This window comes from Phyllosticta citribraziliensis (assembly GCF_038025025.1).
Source record: "Phyllosticta citribraziliensis strain CPC 17464 chromosome Unknown J3D65scaffold_1, whole genome shotgun sequence".
Taxonomy (NCBI): domain Eukaryota; kingdom Fungi; phylum Ascomycota; class Dothideomycetes; order Botryosphaeriales; family Phyllostictaceae; genus Phyllosticta; species Phyllosticta citribraziliensis.
The window spans coordinates 83,061-97,241 of record NW_027117338.1 but is presented as its reverse complement, the minus strand read 5'-3'; the positions used below and the strand labels follow the sequence as shown (position 1 = coordinate 97,241).

Here is a 14,181-nt window from a genome sequence, read left to right as displayed (position 1 = left end):
CCGACCACTCCCATTCCACACCTCCTACCTCCCGAGCCAGATTTACTCGGTGTTGCTCAGTCCTTCCGCATCCGTGCGTCACGCAGACAAGCAACGCTCCAAAGCCAAAAGCAAAAAAAAAAAAAAAAAAAAAAAAAAGTCCTCCATCTGTGACCACACTTTATGTACACCTCGCACGCACGCACGCACGCACGCGCGCACGCGAGAACTTTGGCCTGCCACCGCCCATCAACTAACCCCGTCAATTCACCCGTCATTTTACGCCGTGGGCACCACATCACATGAGTCATAAGTCATAGGTCATAGGTCATGAGTCAACGGGTACGCATGTAGAAGTTCGTTTGTTGCAATACTCGCGGGCGCACGAACGCGCGCATGTTTGCTGCTTTGACCTCATCATTGTAATCGTTATTCTCGTCGTCGTCGTCATCGTCGTGTTTTTACCCTCTCCTTGTCCAATTTGGGAACGAAGGGGATGGGGATGGGGATGGGGAAAAGAAGGTGGGATGGGGAATTGCTTTGTGGTGCCGCGCGTACTGTTGGCGGTGGAGAAGGGAGAGGAGGGAAAGGGGGAGGGGTGGGGGGGTGGAAGTGTGAAGGAGTTGGGGCGGGCTAATTTAGCCAACGGTGCACGTGTGGTGTAGGAGGAGGAGGAGTACGGTACGTTTAGCTAATCCAACCGCGTATGGAATGCAACTAACAATCTGGGGAAGGGGGTATCAATCGCCGCTAATCTGAGTGCTGGATGAATGAGACAGGAGAGAGAGAGAGAGAAAGAAGAGAAAGGAAAAGAAAAGATGACAAGAAAAATGATCACGACCCAACCCTCCTCGCCGCCCACTCCCGCCTCCCCCTCCTCCCCTCCACCTGCTGCCCCATGGTCGCCATCCGCGGCCCCCTCAGCGCGCCGCCGCTGCTCAGATCCTGATACTCGGCGTCGCTGATGATGCGCTTCTGCCACAGATAGCGGAACAGATTGGAATCGACCCAGGCTCCGTCGGACGACAGAGAGAGGCGCTGCCCGGCGCGGTGGTGCGCCGCGACGTGGTTCATGCGCACGTCCCAGGCGCGCGATCCGTCCGACGCGTGCTCGAAGCCCCAGTCGCACAGCGGACACGACACCTTGCGCGGCGGGCTGTGCGTGTGGAAGTGCGAGAGGACGTGCGTTTTCCACTCTGCCTCGGCGGCGGCCGTGGCAGCTGGAGAGGCGGCGGCGGCGGCGGGAGCGGGAGCGGGAGCGTAGTAGCGGCAGCCGAGGAAGCTGAAGGCGCAGTCGTAGGTGATGGCGTTTGGCGTCGTGTGCGTGGCGGTGGTGTTGTGTGGCGAGGAGGCGGACGATGCGCTGGGCACTTGCAGCACGCCGTCGTGGCCTTCTTCCAGCACGCGGTTGGCGGGGCCTTGGCCTGATTTGAACGTGTTGACGGAGCTTTCGGCCACCGAGGATGCGTCGTAGTCGAGCGACGGCACGACCATGTCTGACACGGAGGGTGCGGCGGCGGCGGTGGCAGCATGGTGGTGGTGGTAGGCCCCTCGCGACGATGGGGACGAGGAGGAGCCATTGTGGTTGTGCATGTGGTGGGCCGAGACGGACCGGCCCGAGGGATCCATGTACGAGGTGCTCTTGTAGGAAAGAGAGGCGGGATAAGGGTAGTCTGACGACAGCTGCTGCTGCTGGTGCTGATGTTGGTGCTGCTGCTGCTGCTGCCGCTGTGGATGGTCGGGATTTGTGCTGCCCCCCGCCGTGGTGGTGGGGTTCAGCGAGTAGTGAGCAGCAAAGAGGCGCTCTCCGACTCCACCAGAATGCGCATCGTTACTCCACCTCAGGATTGGGGGCTGCTGTTCGTGGTCTTGGTCCTGGAGCGCAGCAGCAAATGGCAGCTGGTGCTGGTGGGAAGAAGGCGACGAAGAAGACAGCCGGGACGAGGCTGAGACGGACGACGCTGCGGCGGTGGCGGCGGCCGACGAGCGCGAGGCAGTGCTTTGCGCGGGATGATTGCCGTGGTGGTGGTGGTGGTGGTGGTGGTAGTAGGAGGACGACGGCGACGACGAGGCCACTTGTTGGAGATCAGATCATTTTTCAGCCTTATCATACCCGACGGCACGACTGGAGACGGGTGCGCAGCTGGGGGCGGGAGCTTACTGGTTTGGGTCGAGCAACGAGAATCCTTCGACGCTGCAACCTCGACTAGGTATGGAGAGGCGTTGGTCGCGCTCTGCTGGAACGTCGACACTTTCTTCGTCGCTACAGCGTCCGAGTCGAGTCGTACGATGATTCTCTCGGCGGCGGAGGGCGGCGTTGGCGGCGGCGGCAGAGGCGGCGGCGGAGGGCGATGGCCTATATGCTGGGTGCGGCTTCACATGGCTTGGCTTGGGATGGATGGACGGACGGAGGCCTCTGACTGGAAATCAGGGAGATGCGGCTCTGCGCTGCCGACCAGGCGATTGGATTGTTTGTGTGAGCAGAGGGTTCCGTTGACGCACCCATCTCCCCCGCCCGCCCAACGGGATCGACCCACTTCCGTCTCGTCGGACAAGAATATAATTCGATTCGGCTCGGTCCGCTTCACCACATGGATCATGGCTGTGGATTGCAAACAACGACAACGACACTGCTACAACGCTGGAGCCGGGCGAAATCGTCGACAGAGGTGAAGGAAAATTAGTACTCGCCCGTCGCCAGTCAACAGCGGGGCGCCAAAAGCCAATCAGATCCCAGAGCAAAAGTGTGCATCCCGCCGCGTACGCCCCCATCTCGTCAGTGGTTGCTGTCTTCCTTGCCGTGCCCGAGACGGAACCAAACGCGTGACTCGACTGGATTTTTTCAGGACCCATGTGACGCTCGCGTTCCACAGCACCAACGCAAGCCAAGCAAAGGAGGAGCCGACAGCATCAACGTCGCCCAGCCTAACCATTAATTGCTGAAGATGTCGTTCGCAATGTACAGAGAATTCGTCATCCATCAAAATTCAAAAGGAGATACTACTCAAAAAGCCAAACAACATGACGAAGCGTGGACGTCCTGAGGAGTCGACAAGAATACGCGTGAGGAATTTTTCGAGCATAACGTTATTGACCAGTGACTGTTCCAAATAGACCAAAATGGGAGAGCGAGCAGAGTATAGACCGCAGCTGTATGACGCAATGACTCGTAGCAGACAAACGCCGCGCTGTAAAAGGGGGAAAAGAATGAAAAGAAAACTCTCGGAACCATGCGCACACCAAACGCCCGCAGCAGCACACCAGACGCAATATCAAATGTACGCAATGATCGAACAATGTCGCAGAACCTCTCCCGACTCGTAAGAAAATATCCCAATTTCGCCTTACAACTCGCCCTGTAACGACAAGCAATAATGGGAATTCTGCTGCTGTACCCAACATGAACAATAGTAGTAAGCGCCAAGGAAACTTCCAACCGCATCAATCGCATAGCCGCTTTGGACACTGGCCAAAGCAGACTGGCGAGCTTTTTGGGGGGGGGGGGGGTTATATCAATGTCATCGCGACATGATGCATTGGCCTGGCCTGGCGCCTCGTCCGTGGCAGCCCTCGACCCGACCACGTCGTGCCCGTTCGTCGTCAATCGTCTCTGTGGAGCCCATCAAGATCTCGTGAACATGCCGTCCGTCTTCCGAGGTTGCGGTGCTGGGTGCGCCAATCATCCCAACGGGTTGCCCTTCAGCCGCTTGTTGTTGTGCGGCATTCTGGGACTCGGCTTGACCTTGGGTGCATTCGGGTTCGCTCCGTTTGCATCTCCACCTCCATCATCGCCTTCTGTCTTCACCGTGCTGCGCCGCCTCTTGTTACTAACGTTTGGGCTGGTGTTTGCGCTTGCAGCTGCGCTGCTGTTCGTACCTTGCTGGCTATGCTGTGCCACGAGGCCCGGGGCCTGCATGTGTCCCTGAGCTGGGGACGGCGTGTGAGTCTGGCCAGCGAGATGCGGTGATCCGTTCACAGCCGGGTTGAGTCCGCCAGGGAACTGCTGGAGATTTGCAATGTGGGGCGACATGAACTGCGGGTTTGCCGCTGGGTGCGGTACGTTGGGGATGCCGCCAGGCATGGTGCCTGGTGTTCGCTGCCCCGGCTGAGCATTGTTCGGGACTGGGCCATTCGGAGGCACGTTGATCTGCGGCGTCTGTTGTTGCTGGAGGTGATGAGGCGGCTGCTGCATCTGATTACCTTGCGGCCCAGCTTGGTTTGGCTGCGGGCCGAGAGAGGCGACGAAGCCCGTCATGGCTTGCGCAGGCGTGGTCCCAGGGTTCTGGTGATAGTGAGCAAATAGCTCCTGCATATTGGTCAACGTCTCGCCAACCTAAGATGATATCAGCCTTGGTTTCGCTAAAATCTGACAGTTGACGTACTTCAAGAAATTGTAACACCGAATTGGCAATCCCCCACGACGAAACCGGCGCTTCGATGAGCTCGGACAAGAGGAGTGTCGGTTCCCCGCGCGCGCGCTGGTTCCTCTGGTTTGGCGCATTCTTTTTGCTCATCTTCGGAGAGACTTGCATGTTTTGCTGCGGAGATCTCTGTTGGAAGAGCGAGTCCAGCTGCAAGCGTGGCAAGTACTGCTGATGTTCTTGAGTCTCGAATGAAAGCAGGTTGATCTTATCAGCCTGGTCGAACATGGCGCTCAGCTTGCCGTTGTGTACAACCTGAAAGAGTCAGCATGGTGTAAAGGGACGCCTGGAGACTGGCACTGTACCTGAGTTCCGTTCTTGTACCAGTAGATGAACTTGGCGCGGGCACTTTCGACATAGTGACATGCGTTCCCGAGCTCTTTCTCAATTAAACCGTCCATTGTCAGCTGCAAATTGTCCAGTCCGCTCTGAAACTGTGTGTAAAAGTATCGTGGTAGAGCCAGCGTGCAAATTTCAAAGTTCTTGGAGCCAGGAGCAGCTGATTGCGCGCCATAGTCGAGCAGAGTCTGTTTGAAGACACCATTCTCGGTGAAGAAGCGACCAACAAAGCCCTTCCAGTAAGCCAGATCGTTTGGCTGCCGGTTCGACGTAAACCTACTGAGGTGGTCTGCGAGATTCAACAACTTCAATATGGAAACGCCGTATATCCTATCCGGTGCGTTGTGAGCCTGTTGAGCTTGGCGCTGTTGCATCAAGAGCTGCTGGTGTCTTTGCTGATGCTGTTGCTGTTGAGCCTGCTGCTGCTGCTGAGCCTGCTGCTGCTGCTGAGCCTGCTGCTGCTGAGCCTGCTGCTGCTGAGCCTGCTGCGCCTGCTGTTGTTGTTGCTGCTGCTGCGCTTGCTGCTGCTGCTGCTGCTGTTGCTGAGCATGTTGCTGCTGCTGCATCTGTTGAGGATTCTGAGGCTGTGGTTGAGGCCCCTGCTGCGGTGGAGGAGGACCTGGAGGCTGAGGCCCTTGTTGATGAGGCGTGGGTGCCTGAGTCGGGGGCGGAGGTTGAGGTTGTGATTGAGTCTGCTGCGGAGTGTGGTGCTGACTCGGCGGTTGTGCTGGTGATGCCTGAGCTTCATGGCCTGGCTGCATTCCCGGTGGCTGCGGTCTCATTTGCCCAGGTTGACCCTGGGGACCCTGCTGGCCCTGGGGACCGCCTTGACCTGGATTACTCTGCTGCGATGCCGCATGCTGCATTGCGGCAGTGTGCTGCGCCAACATTTGCTGCTGCTGCTGCTGTTGCTGCTGTTGACTCATCTGTTGCTGATGAGCTTGCTGTTGTGCCTGCGCGTGTTGCTGCTGCTGCAACGCTTGTTGCTGCGCAAGCTGCTGGCGCATATGCTGCGGCAGGGGAACCTGCAGTTGAGGGTTGGTAGCCTGCATTGCCGCTATTTGTTGAGGTGTCAGGCCCTGGCTTGTCTGACCGGGAAATATCATGCCATTTTGCTGCTGCTGCTGCTGCTGTTGCTGCTGGAGCATCTGATGCTGGCGCATCATCTGCTGCCGTTGCTGCATGGCCATGGCTGGATTCGATGCGACTGGGAACGAGTCAGCAGGCAAGTAGAGAAGAGAATGGCGGAGAAGAGACACTTACACATCTGGGGCTGTTGGTGGAACATGTGTGCCTGGGGAGTGAGGTGTTGGAGAGCATGCGCGCTGGGACCAGGACCGCCCATTCCCGGCTGCATGCCCATCATCGGACCCGACTGAGAGACGTGCGGTCCATTCGGTCCAGATACGCCTGGATGCATGCCGTGCATTTGAGGGCCCATTGGATGTCCTGGATTGGGCCCAGGTCCCGGACCCATGGGCTGCCCATGAGGTATTCCGGCCTGCTGCAGACCACCAGGATGATGCGGGTAAGCACTCGCCATCATCTTGACACTGGGAGGTTATATCAGCAGCGACGACCTATCTCCCAGGGCCTGTAGGGAAAACCCCCCGGTCACTGCTGGTGCCGAGGGCCGTTGGAGTGCCGCAAGGGTCGGTGGCTACAGATGGCCTCTTGTGCTTCGAGTGTGTCGGCGGGGACCAAAATATGCCACACGAACGGTGGTGGAGCGATGGCGTCGAGGGCCGGCGTCTGTGCAGGGTGAGCGGGCAAAGGAATCAGGCACAGTCGGCGGCGATGCGAGGCCGCGGCGCGATGAGGCGGCAGGGCGGAACCGAGCGTCGGATTGAAGAGTGGAAGAGAGGGCGTGGTGAGGGCGAGAGAGTTGAGTTGGGTTTGGGTGTTGGAGTGCGGTCAGGGTACCACGGCGCGGCGGCAACTACCGGAGCTGACAGTTGCGATCGGAGGTCAGCAGGTGACTGAGTGGTATGAGCCACCTCGCGCAAACACGGCGTGTAGGCGACTGCAGAGGGACGCTCGAGGGACCAAGTACCGTTGGCGGTTGAGGATCGGGGGATTGTCGCGCATGCGTCTACAGGAGGTTGGGCGCGACGGTGAGGAGAGCGGTCGAGCGAGCGAGCGTGGGTTGCCGGGCGCAATGGGCGTCGGGGAGACAGTCACAGGGAGCAGAGCGATGCGTCGGCCATGTCAAGACGATCCTGGAGGTTGAAAAGAGCGGATCTGGGGGCCGATGCGGGCGGGCTCGATGATGGGCGAGGACGAGATGAAGTGTCGACAGCCGGTGGAGGTTGGCTGGCTGGCAGGCAGGCAGGCAGGCAGGCTCAGGCTCAGGCTCTCTCTGCTCACTGACTGACTGGGACTGGGTGCAGGTGGGTGGACTGGACCTGACGAGGGCTGCCGTCGGGCGGCCGTCGCTCCGAATCGGGTTAAGCCCGCCGAAGGTTTCTCCGAGGCCTCGCTATAAGATTCGACGCGGATTTTCTCGCGACTCAACACCACCATTACCTTTCTCTCCTCTCTGCATTCCTTGACGGTAAGCTCCCCCCTCCCTCAATGCGACGCGCACCCTTTCATGATGACACCCAAGCAATTGTCTTCTTTTCCCAACTGAGTCGACCTTGAAGAAAACGTCTGTCCGGGTCTCCATCGCACGAGACCTGCTACTTGCCAGTAAACGCTGTCTGATCAAGACTTGCCGTCGCATTGCATTCAACGAGCTCTCCAGAACTCTTCGCTGACATGCTCTAGTTCTCCTAGTGACCTTTCAATCGCCCGCCCACCGCCCACACCCACATTCGCACACCTTTGGACGCGACGCCATTTCTGGCACACGGACGGCCCTGGCGCACAATCTCTGATGTTGAGAAGTTTCTGTCAGGGCCTGCCCTCGGTGCTGTCGTCGCACTACCCGCACCGCTCACAGCCCATCTTGCCAGGTCAGTGCATTTTTCTCTGCTTCTGCCTTCCTTCTCATGATGAAATCTATACCACATTCGCAGTTTTCACTCTAGCCGTCGCTTAAGAACCCATCTTAGACGGACAATGAGGGCTCAATCTTCCTTGGATGTCTGACTCCACACACAAAGCACATGTTTTCAAGTCACTTGCGGTGGACCAAAGCTAACTGTGCTCGCAGATTTTGACCGTGACAGCCTCGCAACTTTTCATGATAGAACAAAGAATAAATAAATTTTCTGAACACACTTTCTCTGTGCTTCGCCACGTGATGTATCTACTGTTCATCCATGCTGCCCATTCACCGTGAGGTCCCAAACTCGCACTGTTTAATGGCAATGAACCCAATGAGCGTCCAGGTGGGTGAGGCTGCAAAGGTTGGCGTTGGTCTTGAACGTGCCGTCCTCACCTCAGGCATGCATGGGTGGATGGCGGGGCTTTCATTAATTCCAGGCCGACCAACCCAACCCGTCCGTCGTGCACGTACCATGCCGTCAGCGGACCTCCAACGTCGAGCTGCCAAGCTGCATCTCGACCTCCACCCGCACCTCGACACCAAACCACCAGTCGCAGGCACCCGGCTGCTATCTCTGACGTCCTCCCTACGAATCTCACAGCTCCTCCAAATCTCGACTCCACAAACACACCACCACCGACCATGGCGCCCGCCCCGATAGACCCCCGCATGATGTCCGTAAAGCCCAGGATACGTTACAACACCATCGGCGGTGTCAACGGTCCATTGGTCGTCTTGGACAATGTCGGTTTGCAAGCGAGCTTTTGAACGACTCCATGGAAGCTAACGCGACGATGACAGGTCAAATTTCCCCGTTACAACGAGATCGTATCTCTGACGCTGCCCGACGGCTCGGAGCGGTCTGGCCAGGTCCTGGAAGCTAGAGGTGGGATATCCAACACGTCCAAGGCAGAGCTCGGTGCTGACGCTATCCGCAGGAAACCGTGCCGTAGTACAAGTTTTCGAAGGCACTTCTGGTATCGATGTCAAGAAGACCAAGGTCGAGTTCTCGGGCCACAGCATGAAGCTTGGTGTCTCCGAGGACATGCTTGGTCGTATCTTTGATGGTTCCGGTCGCGCCATCGACAAGGGCCCCAAGGTGCTCGCCGAGGACTATCTCGATATCAACGGCAGTCCCATCAACCCTTACTCTCGAGTAGGTGTGGCAACAACTATGAGCAAGCAGCTTGGCTGACCCTGTCCCAGGTGTACCCCGAAGAAATGATTTCGACCGGTATCTCGGCCATTGACACGATGAACTCGATTGCCCGTGGCCAAAAGATTCCCATCTTCTCCGCTGCCGGTCTCCCGCACAACGAAATCGCCGCCCAGATTTGCAGACAAGCTAGCTTGGTCGGCAAGCCGACAAAGGACGTGCACGACGGCCACGAGGACAACTTCTCCATTGTCTTTGGTGCCATGGGTGTCAACTTGGAGACGAGCCGCTTCTTCACCAAGGACTTTGAGGAGAACGGCAGCATGGAGCGCGTCACTCTGTTCCTCAACTTGGCCAACGACCCCACCATTGAGCGCATCATCACGCCCCGTCTGGCCCTGACCACTGCCGAATACTACGCCTACCAGCTCGAGAAGCACGTCTTGGTCATTCTTACCGACCTGTCGTCCTACTGTGACGCTCTTCGTGAGGTCTCGGCCGCGCGTGAAGAAGTGCCTGGTCGTCGCGGTTACCCAGGTTACATGTACACGGATTTGTCCACCATCTACGAGCGTGCGGGTCGTGTCGAGGGAAGGAATGGTTCCATCACCCAGATTCCCATCTTGACCATGCCTAACGACGGTAAGCATCTCAGACAGCAGATTTAGCAACAGCAGCTCACACCACTCCCAGACATCACGCACCCGATCCCTGATCTGACAGGCTACATCACCGAGGGCCAAATCTTCGTCGACCGCGGCCTGTACAACAAGGGCGTGTACCCGCCCATCAACGTGCTCCCGTCGCTCTCACGTCTCATGAAGTCGGCCATCGGCGAGGGCCGCACGCGCAAGGACCACGGCGACGTGTCGAACCAGCTGTACGCCAAGTACGCCATCGGGCGCGACGCCGCAGCCATGAAAGCCGTCGTCGGCGAGGAAGCGCTGTCGGCCGAAGACAAGCTCTCGCTCGAGTTCCTCGACAAGTTCGAAAAGACGTTCATCAACCAGGGCGCGTACGAGGCGCGCAACATCTTCGAGTCCCTCGACCTCGCCTGGAGCTTGCTCCGCATCTACCCCAAGGACCTGCTCAACCGCATCCCCGCCAAGGTGCTCGACGTCTACTACCAGCGCCGCGCCGAGGAGAAGCGCGCGCGCAGGCAGCCGAATAAGGATACGAGGGATAATGCTGAGGATGGTGAGCAGGCTCAGCCGCAGGGGAATGGGGAGGAGGCCCAGCAGCCCCAGCAGCAGCAGAATGGTGAGACATTGGTTGACGTGTAAATGATGGTTGGCGGCGTCATTCATTGTATGCATGCATTGATGGATGGGAAGAGGAATGATGACGGAGAGACTTGCAATTTGATGATCAATTGGGCGAGTTGAGCAGCACCAGCAGCAGTAGCAGCGCAGCGTGTATCAGACAGGAAGGTGCTGGAAGGGGTGGGTGGGTGGGTGGATGCTGAGTGGTTGGTCTTGGTCGGTTTTGTGTAAACAATTACGTGTAGTTTTTTTCTTCCCTCCCTCCTTCCTTACATAGGTATCTACCGTACTTCTCCATGCTGTCTTTTCTCCCGTCTCTCCCGATCTGCTTGTCTACGGCGTGTCTTCATTGTCTAATCTCACGGAGGCAGGCTCGAGTGTACAAGGTAGGGAGGAGGGAGAGAAGAGCCTGCAGTGATGTCTGTCTACCCAGACGGAATGATAGCGCAAGAGGAGGGGAAACAAGGTGCCCAGGCTGGCTCGGAGATGTTCTCGCGCCTGATTGTGAAAATTTGGAGGGAGCAAAGGGAGGGGGGCCGTCAATCAAAGAAAGACGGCACGGCACCTGGATAGGGTACGACGACGACGACGACGACGACGACGTCGGACAGCGTGAGATGCGGTGCTCACCGACGTGCGCGTGGCTTGCGGCAACCGGAGAGTAAGTCACTAATAGACTGACTGCATTCCAAACAGACGCTCTCTCTATCCACTATGCTTGCTTGCTTGCTTCTGGGGCCGGATTGAGCTAGTTCGTTGGTTCTCCCATCCCCGTCACTTGGGATGCCAGATTGAAAAATTTCCAATATGCATCCTTCATCTCAAAGCAGCCGCCCGTCGCCGCCGCATCTAGCATACACAGGCGCTCTTTGCCTCATCATCGTCCTGTCCTTTCTTGTCCCAGGCGCGACCAAGAGTTTAGATTGCGTGCGGCACTTTACAAAGCGTCCTGGAGGAGCTTGTTCAGCCTGGCGATCTTGGACGAGACGCTGAGGTCGATGGTCCTGTCGCCGACCTCGACGACCAGACCGCCCTTGATGTCCGGGTTGACCTGCACCGCGGTCAGCAGATTTGACGGAGGTTGGTGCTGGGTCGTCTCACCTTGGTAACGACCTTGAGCTTCTTGCCCTGGGCGAGGGGCGACTTGGAGACGGCGGCCTCGAGGCGGCTGAGCACCTTGTTGTCGAGGGGCTGCGAAAGAGTCAGCGACCGACGTTGGATTTCTCTCATTCGAATTGTGGACGTACAGCAGCGCTGGTGACGTTGAGCTCGACCTCGCCGCGGTAGGCGCTCATGAGGGCGGTGAACTTCTCAGTCACGGGCTCCAAGACACCGAGGCGATTGTTCTCGGCGAGCGTCTCGAGGAAGTTCTTGATGAGGCCGTCCTTGTCCGCGCCAACGTTCTTCTGGAGCTCGGCGACAATGGCCTTCTTGTCGGCCGGCGACAGCGACGGCGACGACAGGACCTGCGTCAGCTTGGGGTCCCTCTTGAAGACGGCGGCGAGGCTCTCGAGGGCCTTGGCCGTGGGCTCGAGCGAGGACGTCTTGGCCGCGGCCGTGTACTGTCGTCAGATCGCAAAAGCGAAGCCGTCAGCGTGTCTCTTCTGGGTCCAAATTTCCCCGCCATTTGCTTCCCGGTTCCGAGCCACGGTCCCTTTGCTTCCATCTCATCTCGCCGCGGGCGTACCGGCCCAATTGCATCCATCTCTTCAATTGGCATCTCCTCGGGCGGGGGAGACGTACCAGAGCGCTCGCGTAGGTGCCGTCGACGCCGAACAGGGCAACGGGCGGCTTGGTGGAGGGTGCGGCGGCTTGGGCATAGCTCCTGACGGCGACGCGGGGAGCGGTGGCCGACGAGGCGCGAGCTGCGGCGGACCGCGCGAACCGGGCTGCAAACATGATGGCCGGAGAGCGGAGATTCGATGTGGTGGGCGTGAGTGGCGGCGTTGTCCGTCGAGGTGCTGTTGAGCAGCAGCAGGACTTGAAGTTCCGATGGTGGAGGTGCGTTGCCGGCGAAAAGGCTGACTTAGCACCTGGCTTGGCGCCCGTGCAGGCTGGAATCGGATTCCTTTCTACACCCACGAAGTCACTTCAACACCTCGATCTCTTCCGACATGTCATTCGATTGGCATGCTAATCAATAAAGGTCTCGCTTGTTCATCTGGTTCAATTTTTGAAGCTCCTGCATCTCGTCTGGCTCATCTAGACCCGCTCAAAAGATTGAATTCATCGCATCATCACGCTATCAACGCTGATCAAAGCCGAAAACCCCTCGACGCCTACTTTCTCTCCTCAAACGGTGTCTCATACGGACGCTCCGCCTGCGGTGTGATGCGAGCCAAGTGGCGCCTCGCACCGTCGTCCCAGTCCAGGATCGCAGTGTGAACCGCGACGCGGTTGTCCCACACCACGACGCTACCCTTTTCCCACTTGAGCCGCACCTGGAAGTCGGCGCCCATGGCAATGTGGTTGAAGAGGAACTTCAAGAGGAAGTCGCTCTCTTCCTTCTTCAGGCCCACGATTTGGCGCGTGAACTGCGCATTCACAAACAGGGCCTTTTCTCCCGTCACCGGGTGCGTCCGCACAAGAGGATGCTCGGTAGCAATTGGCTCGCGACGGACCACACCTCCACGGGAACGACTATTCTCGGCCTGCTCGAAGCCAGAGTGGATTGCCTTGAGACCATGCAAACGCTTCTGGAATTCCGGCGAGAGACGGTTGTATGCCTCGGTCATGCTCGCGTAGATCGTGTCACCACCTGCCTCCGGACCGTCCAAGACATACAAGAACGTGGTGCCAGGAGGCTGGGCTTCGAAAGTCACGTCCGAATGCCATGTGATGGAGTTGGTTCTGGTGGTGAAGTAATCACGAGCAATCGTGTCTTCGGCGCCACGGTGGACGAGATGAACCTCTGGATACCCAGCTGGCTGGCCACTAGAGACATGGATGTGGTGACGACCAAAGTAGCCGCCAAAGTCCAAGGCCTCTTGGATGGGGATGTCTGCGAGGTCTTGGTCGCGGAATACTGCGAAAGGTAAGCATGTTTTCCACTGTCGTCGCATCCAGTCTGCGTACCTGCCACTTTTCTTTGGGCAATGAAGAGAGCCAGTTCATCCTTTCCTTTATCCGAAAGCTTGCTCAGCTGCACTCCATTCACCTCCGAACCGATCTTGGGAGCCAGTGGCCTGTGGGTTCCATTGGCGAAGAGATGAGGAAAGGTAGGGTCGGCGTCTTTGCCGTGCTCGTAGTGCTCAAATGGCTGCAGAGGTGGGTACCTGATCTTGTCAGAAACATTCGCAGCTACCTGTCCAAGACTCCTTACACTTTGGGATCCCACGTAGGCAGGTAGTGGGGGTACGAAGCGGGAGCTTGGTTCTCCGAGCCATGCTCCTCAATGTCCCTCTTGAAAGCCTTGGGGCCGGTGATGAAGGCCTCTTTGTAATCAATAGGTCCACGAACGGGAGCCTGTTGCTGGGGAGTCTCAACGGCAATTGGGGCCATGATGAAGTCGAATCAAAAGCAGCTGTCTTTCAAAACCAAGAAGGATGTCGAGCTTCGATGGGCGGCGCCAGAAGGTTAAGTACCAAGAACGATTAACAAGACACGAGTGCCCGTATCTCCTGGATTCTCACACGACACGCCAACATGGCAACATGACGGCGGGGAGCACCGTTCTGCAATGTTTCAGTCCAATGACGATGAAGACAACGACGCCGTTTCAAGGGCTTCCTCCAATCAGCTGCCACGGAAGTCGCGTCAACTTGGGAGCTTTGCCGTCATGGGAACCTGCAGCCGTAGCCGCGATATGGCGAAGCGATTGTCCAAGTCATGATGTTTCACGTGATATATCTATGGCTTGACGTTCCTCTACTGGCTGCCTGGGGCGGGGTTTTTGTCCATCTTATGCACGGTCAGCCTGGTTCGGAAGCTCGAGGACGTGGAGAAAGCCAAATTGCACCTCCACAGAAAACAAGCAACCAAGGCCTGCTGTGCACACCAGATGATTTAGCATTCTGCCATGTCTCGCCGGAC

At 57.8% G+C, this 14,181-nt stretch overlaps 6 protein-coding genes across 6 annotated transcripts; 2 read left to right on the top strand and 4 right to left on the bottom strand.

Annotated features, from left to right (window-relative positions):
- Window positions 1-783: 783 nt before the first annotated feature.
- J3D65DRAFT_608184 (uncharacterized protein) lies at window positions 784-1,724 on the bottom strand. The gene has a single exon (XM_066798554.1). The coding sequence runs from the start codon at window positions 1,606-1,608 to the stop codon at window positions 814-816; it is 795 nt and encodes a 264-aa protein (XP_066659241.1). The 5' UTR covers window positions 1,609-1,724; the 3' UTR covers window positions 784-813.
- Window positions 1,725-1,935: 211 nt separating this feature from the next.
- J3D65DRAFT_608183 (uncharacterized protein) lies at window positions 1,936-2,975 on the top strand. Its single transcript, XM_066798553.1, has one exon. It carries the CDS (start codon window positions 1,990-1,992, stop codon window positions 2,650-2,652), a length of 663 nt encoding a protein of 220 aa, XP_066659240.1. The 5' UTR covers window positions 1,936-1,989; the 3' UTR covers window positions 2,653-2,975.
- Window positions 2,976-3,472: 497 nt separating this feature from the next.
- Window positions 3,473-5,228, bottom strand: J3D65DRAFT_608177 (LIM-domain binding protein-domain-containing protein). Its single transcript, XM_066798552.1, has 4 exons — window positions 4,706-5,228; window positions 4,362-4,655; window positions 3,856-4,312; window positions 3,473-3,788 (listed from the first exon to the last, which is right to left on the bottom strand). The coding sequence occupies exons 1-4, from the start codon at window positions 5,111-5,113 to the stop codon at window positions 3,781-3,783; spliced, it is 1,167 nt and encodes a 388-aa protein (XP_066659239.1). The 5' UTR covers window positions 5,114-5,228; the 3' UTR covers window positions 3,473-3,780.
- A 3,003-nt stretch (window positions 5,229-8,231) lies between these two features.
- Window positions 8,232-10,333, top strand: J3D65DRAFT_608170 (vacuolar ATP synthase subunit B). The gene is made up of 5 exons (XM_066798551.1): window positions 8,232-8,475; window positions 8,533-8,617; window positions 8,670-8,887; window positions 8,938-9,529; window positions 9,581-10,333. Exons 1-5 carry the CDS (start codon window positions 8,374-8,376, stop codon window positions 10,168-10,170), a joined length of 1,587 nt encoding a protein of 528 aa, XP_066659238.1. The 5' UTR covers window positions 8,232-8,373; the 3' UTR covers window positions 10,171-10,333.
- A 466-nt stretch (window positions 10,334-10,799) lies between these two features.
- On the bottom strand, window positions 10,800-12,201 carry J3D65DRAFT_608167 (ATP synthase delta subunit-domain-containing protein). Its single transcript, XM_066798550.1, has 4 exons — window positions 11,893-12,201; window positions 11,397-11,711; window positions 11,251-11,340; window positions 10,800-11,200 (listed from the first exon to the last, which is right to left on the bottom strand). Exons 1-4 carry the CDS (start codon window positions 12,046-12,048, stop codon window positions 11,087-11,089), a joined length of 675 nt encoding a protein of 224 aa, XP_066659237.1. The 5' UTR covers window positions 12,049-12,201; the 3' UTR covers window positions 10,800-11,086.
- A 52-nt stretch (window positions 12,202-12,253) lies between these two features.
- Window positions 12,254-13,709, bottom strand: J3D65DRAFT_608165 (uncharacterized protein). Its single transcript, XM_066798549.1, has 3 exons — window positions 13,472-13,709; window positions 13,225-13,424; window positions 12,254-13,174 (listed from the first exon to the last, which is right to left on the bottom strand). Exons 1-3 carry the CDS (start codon window positions 13,648-13,650, stop codon window positions 12,429-12,431), a joined length of 1,125 nt encoding a protein of 374 aa, XP_066659236.1. The 5' UTR covers window positions 13,651-13,709; the 3' UTR covers window positions 12,254-12,428.
- Window positions 13,710-14,181: the final 472 nt, after the last annotated feature.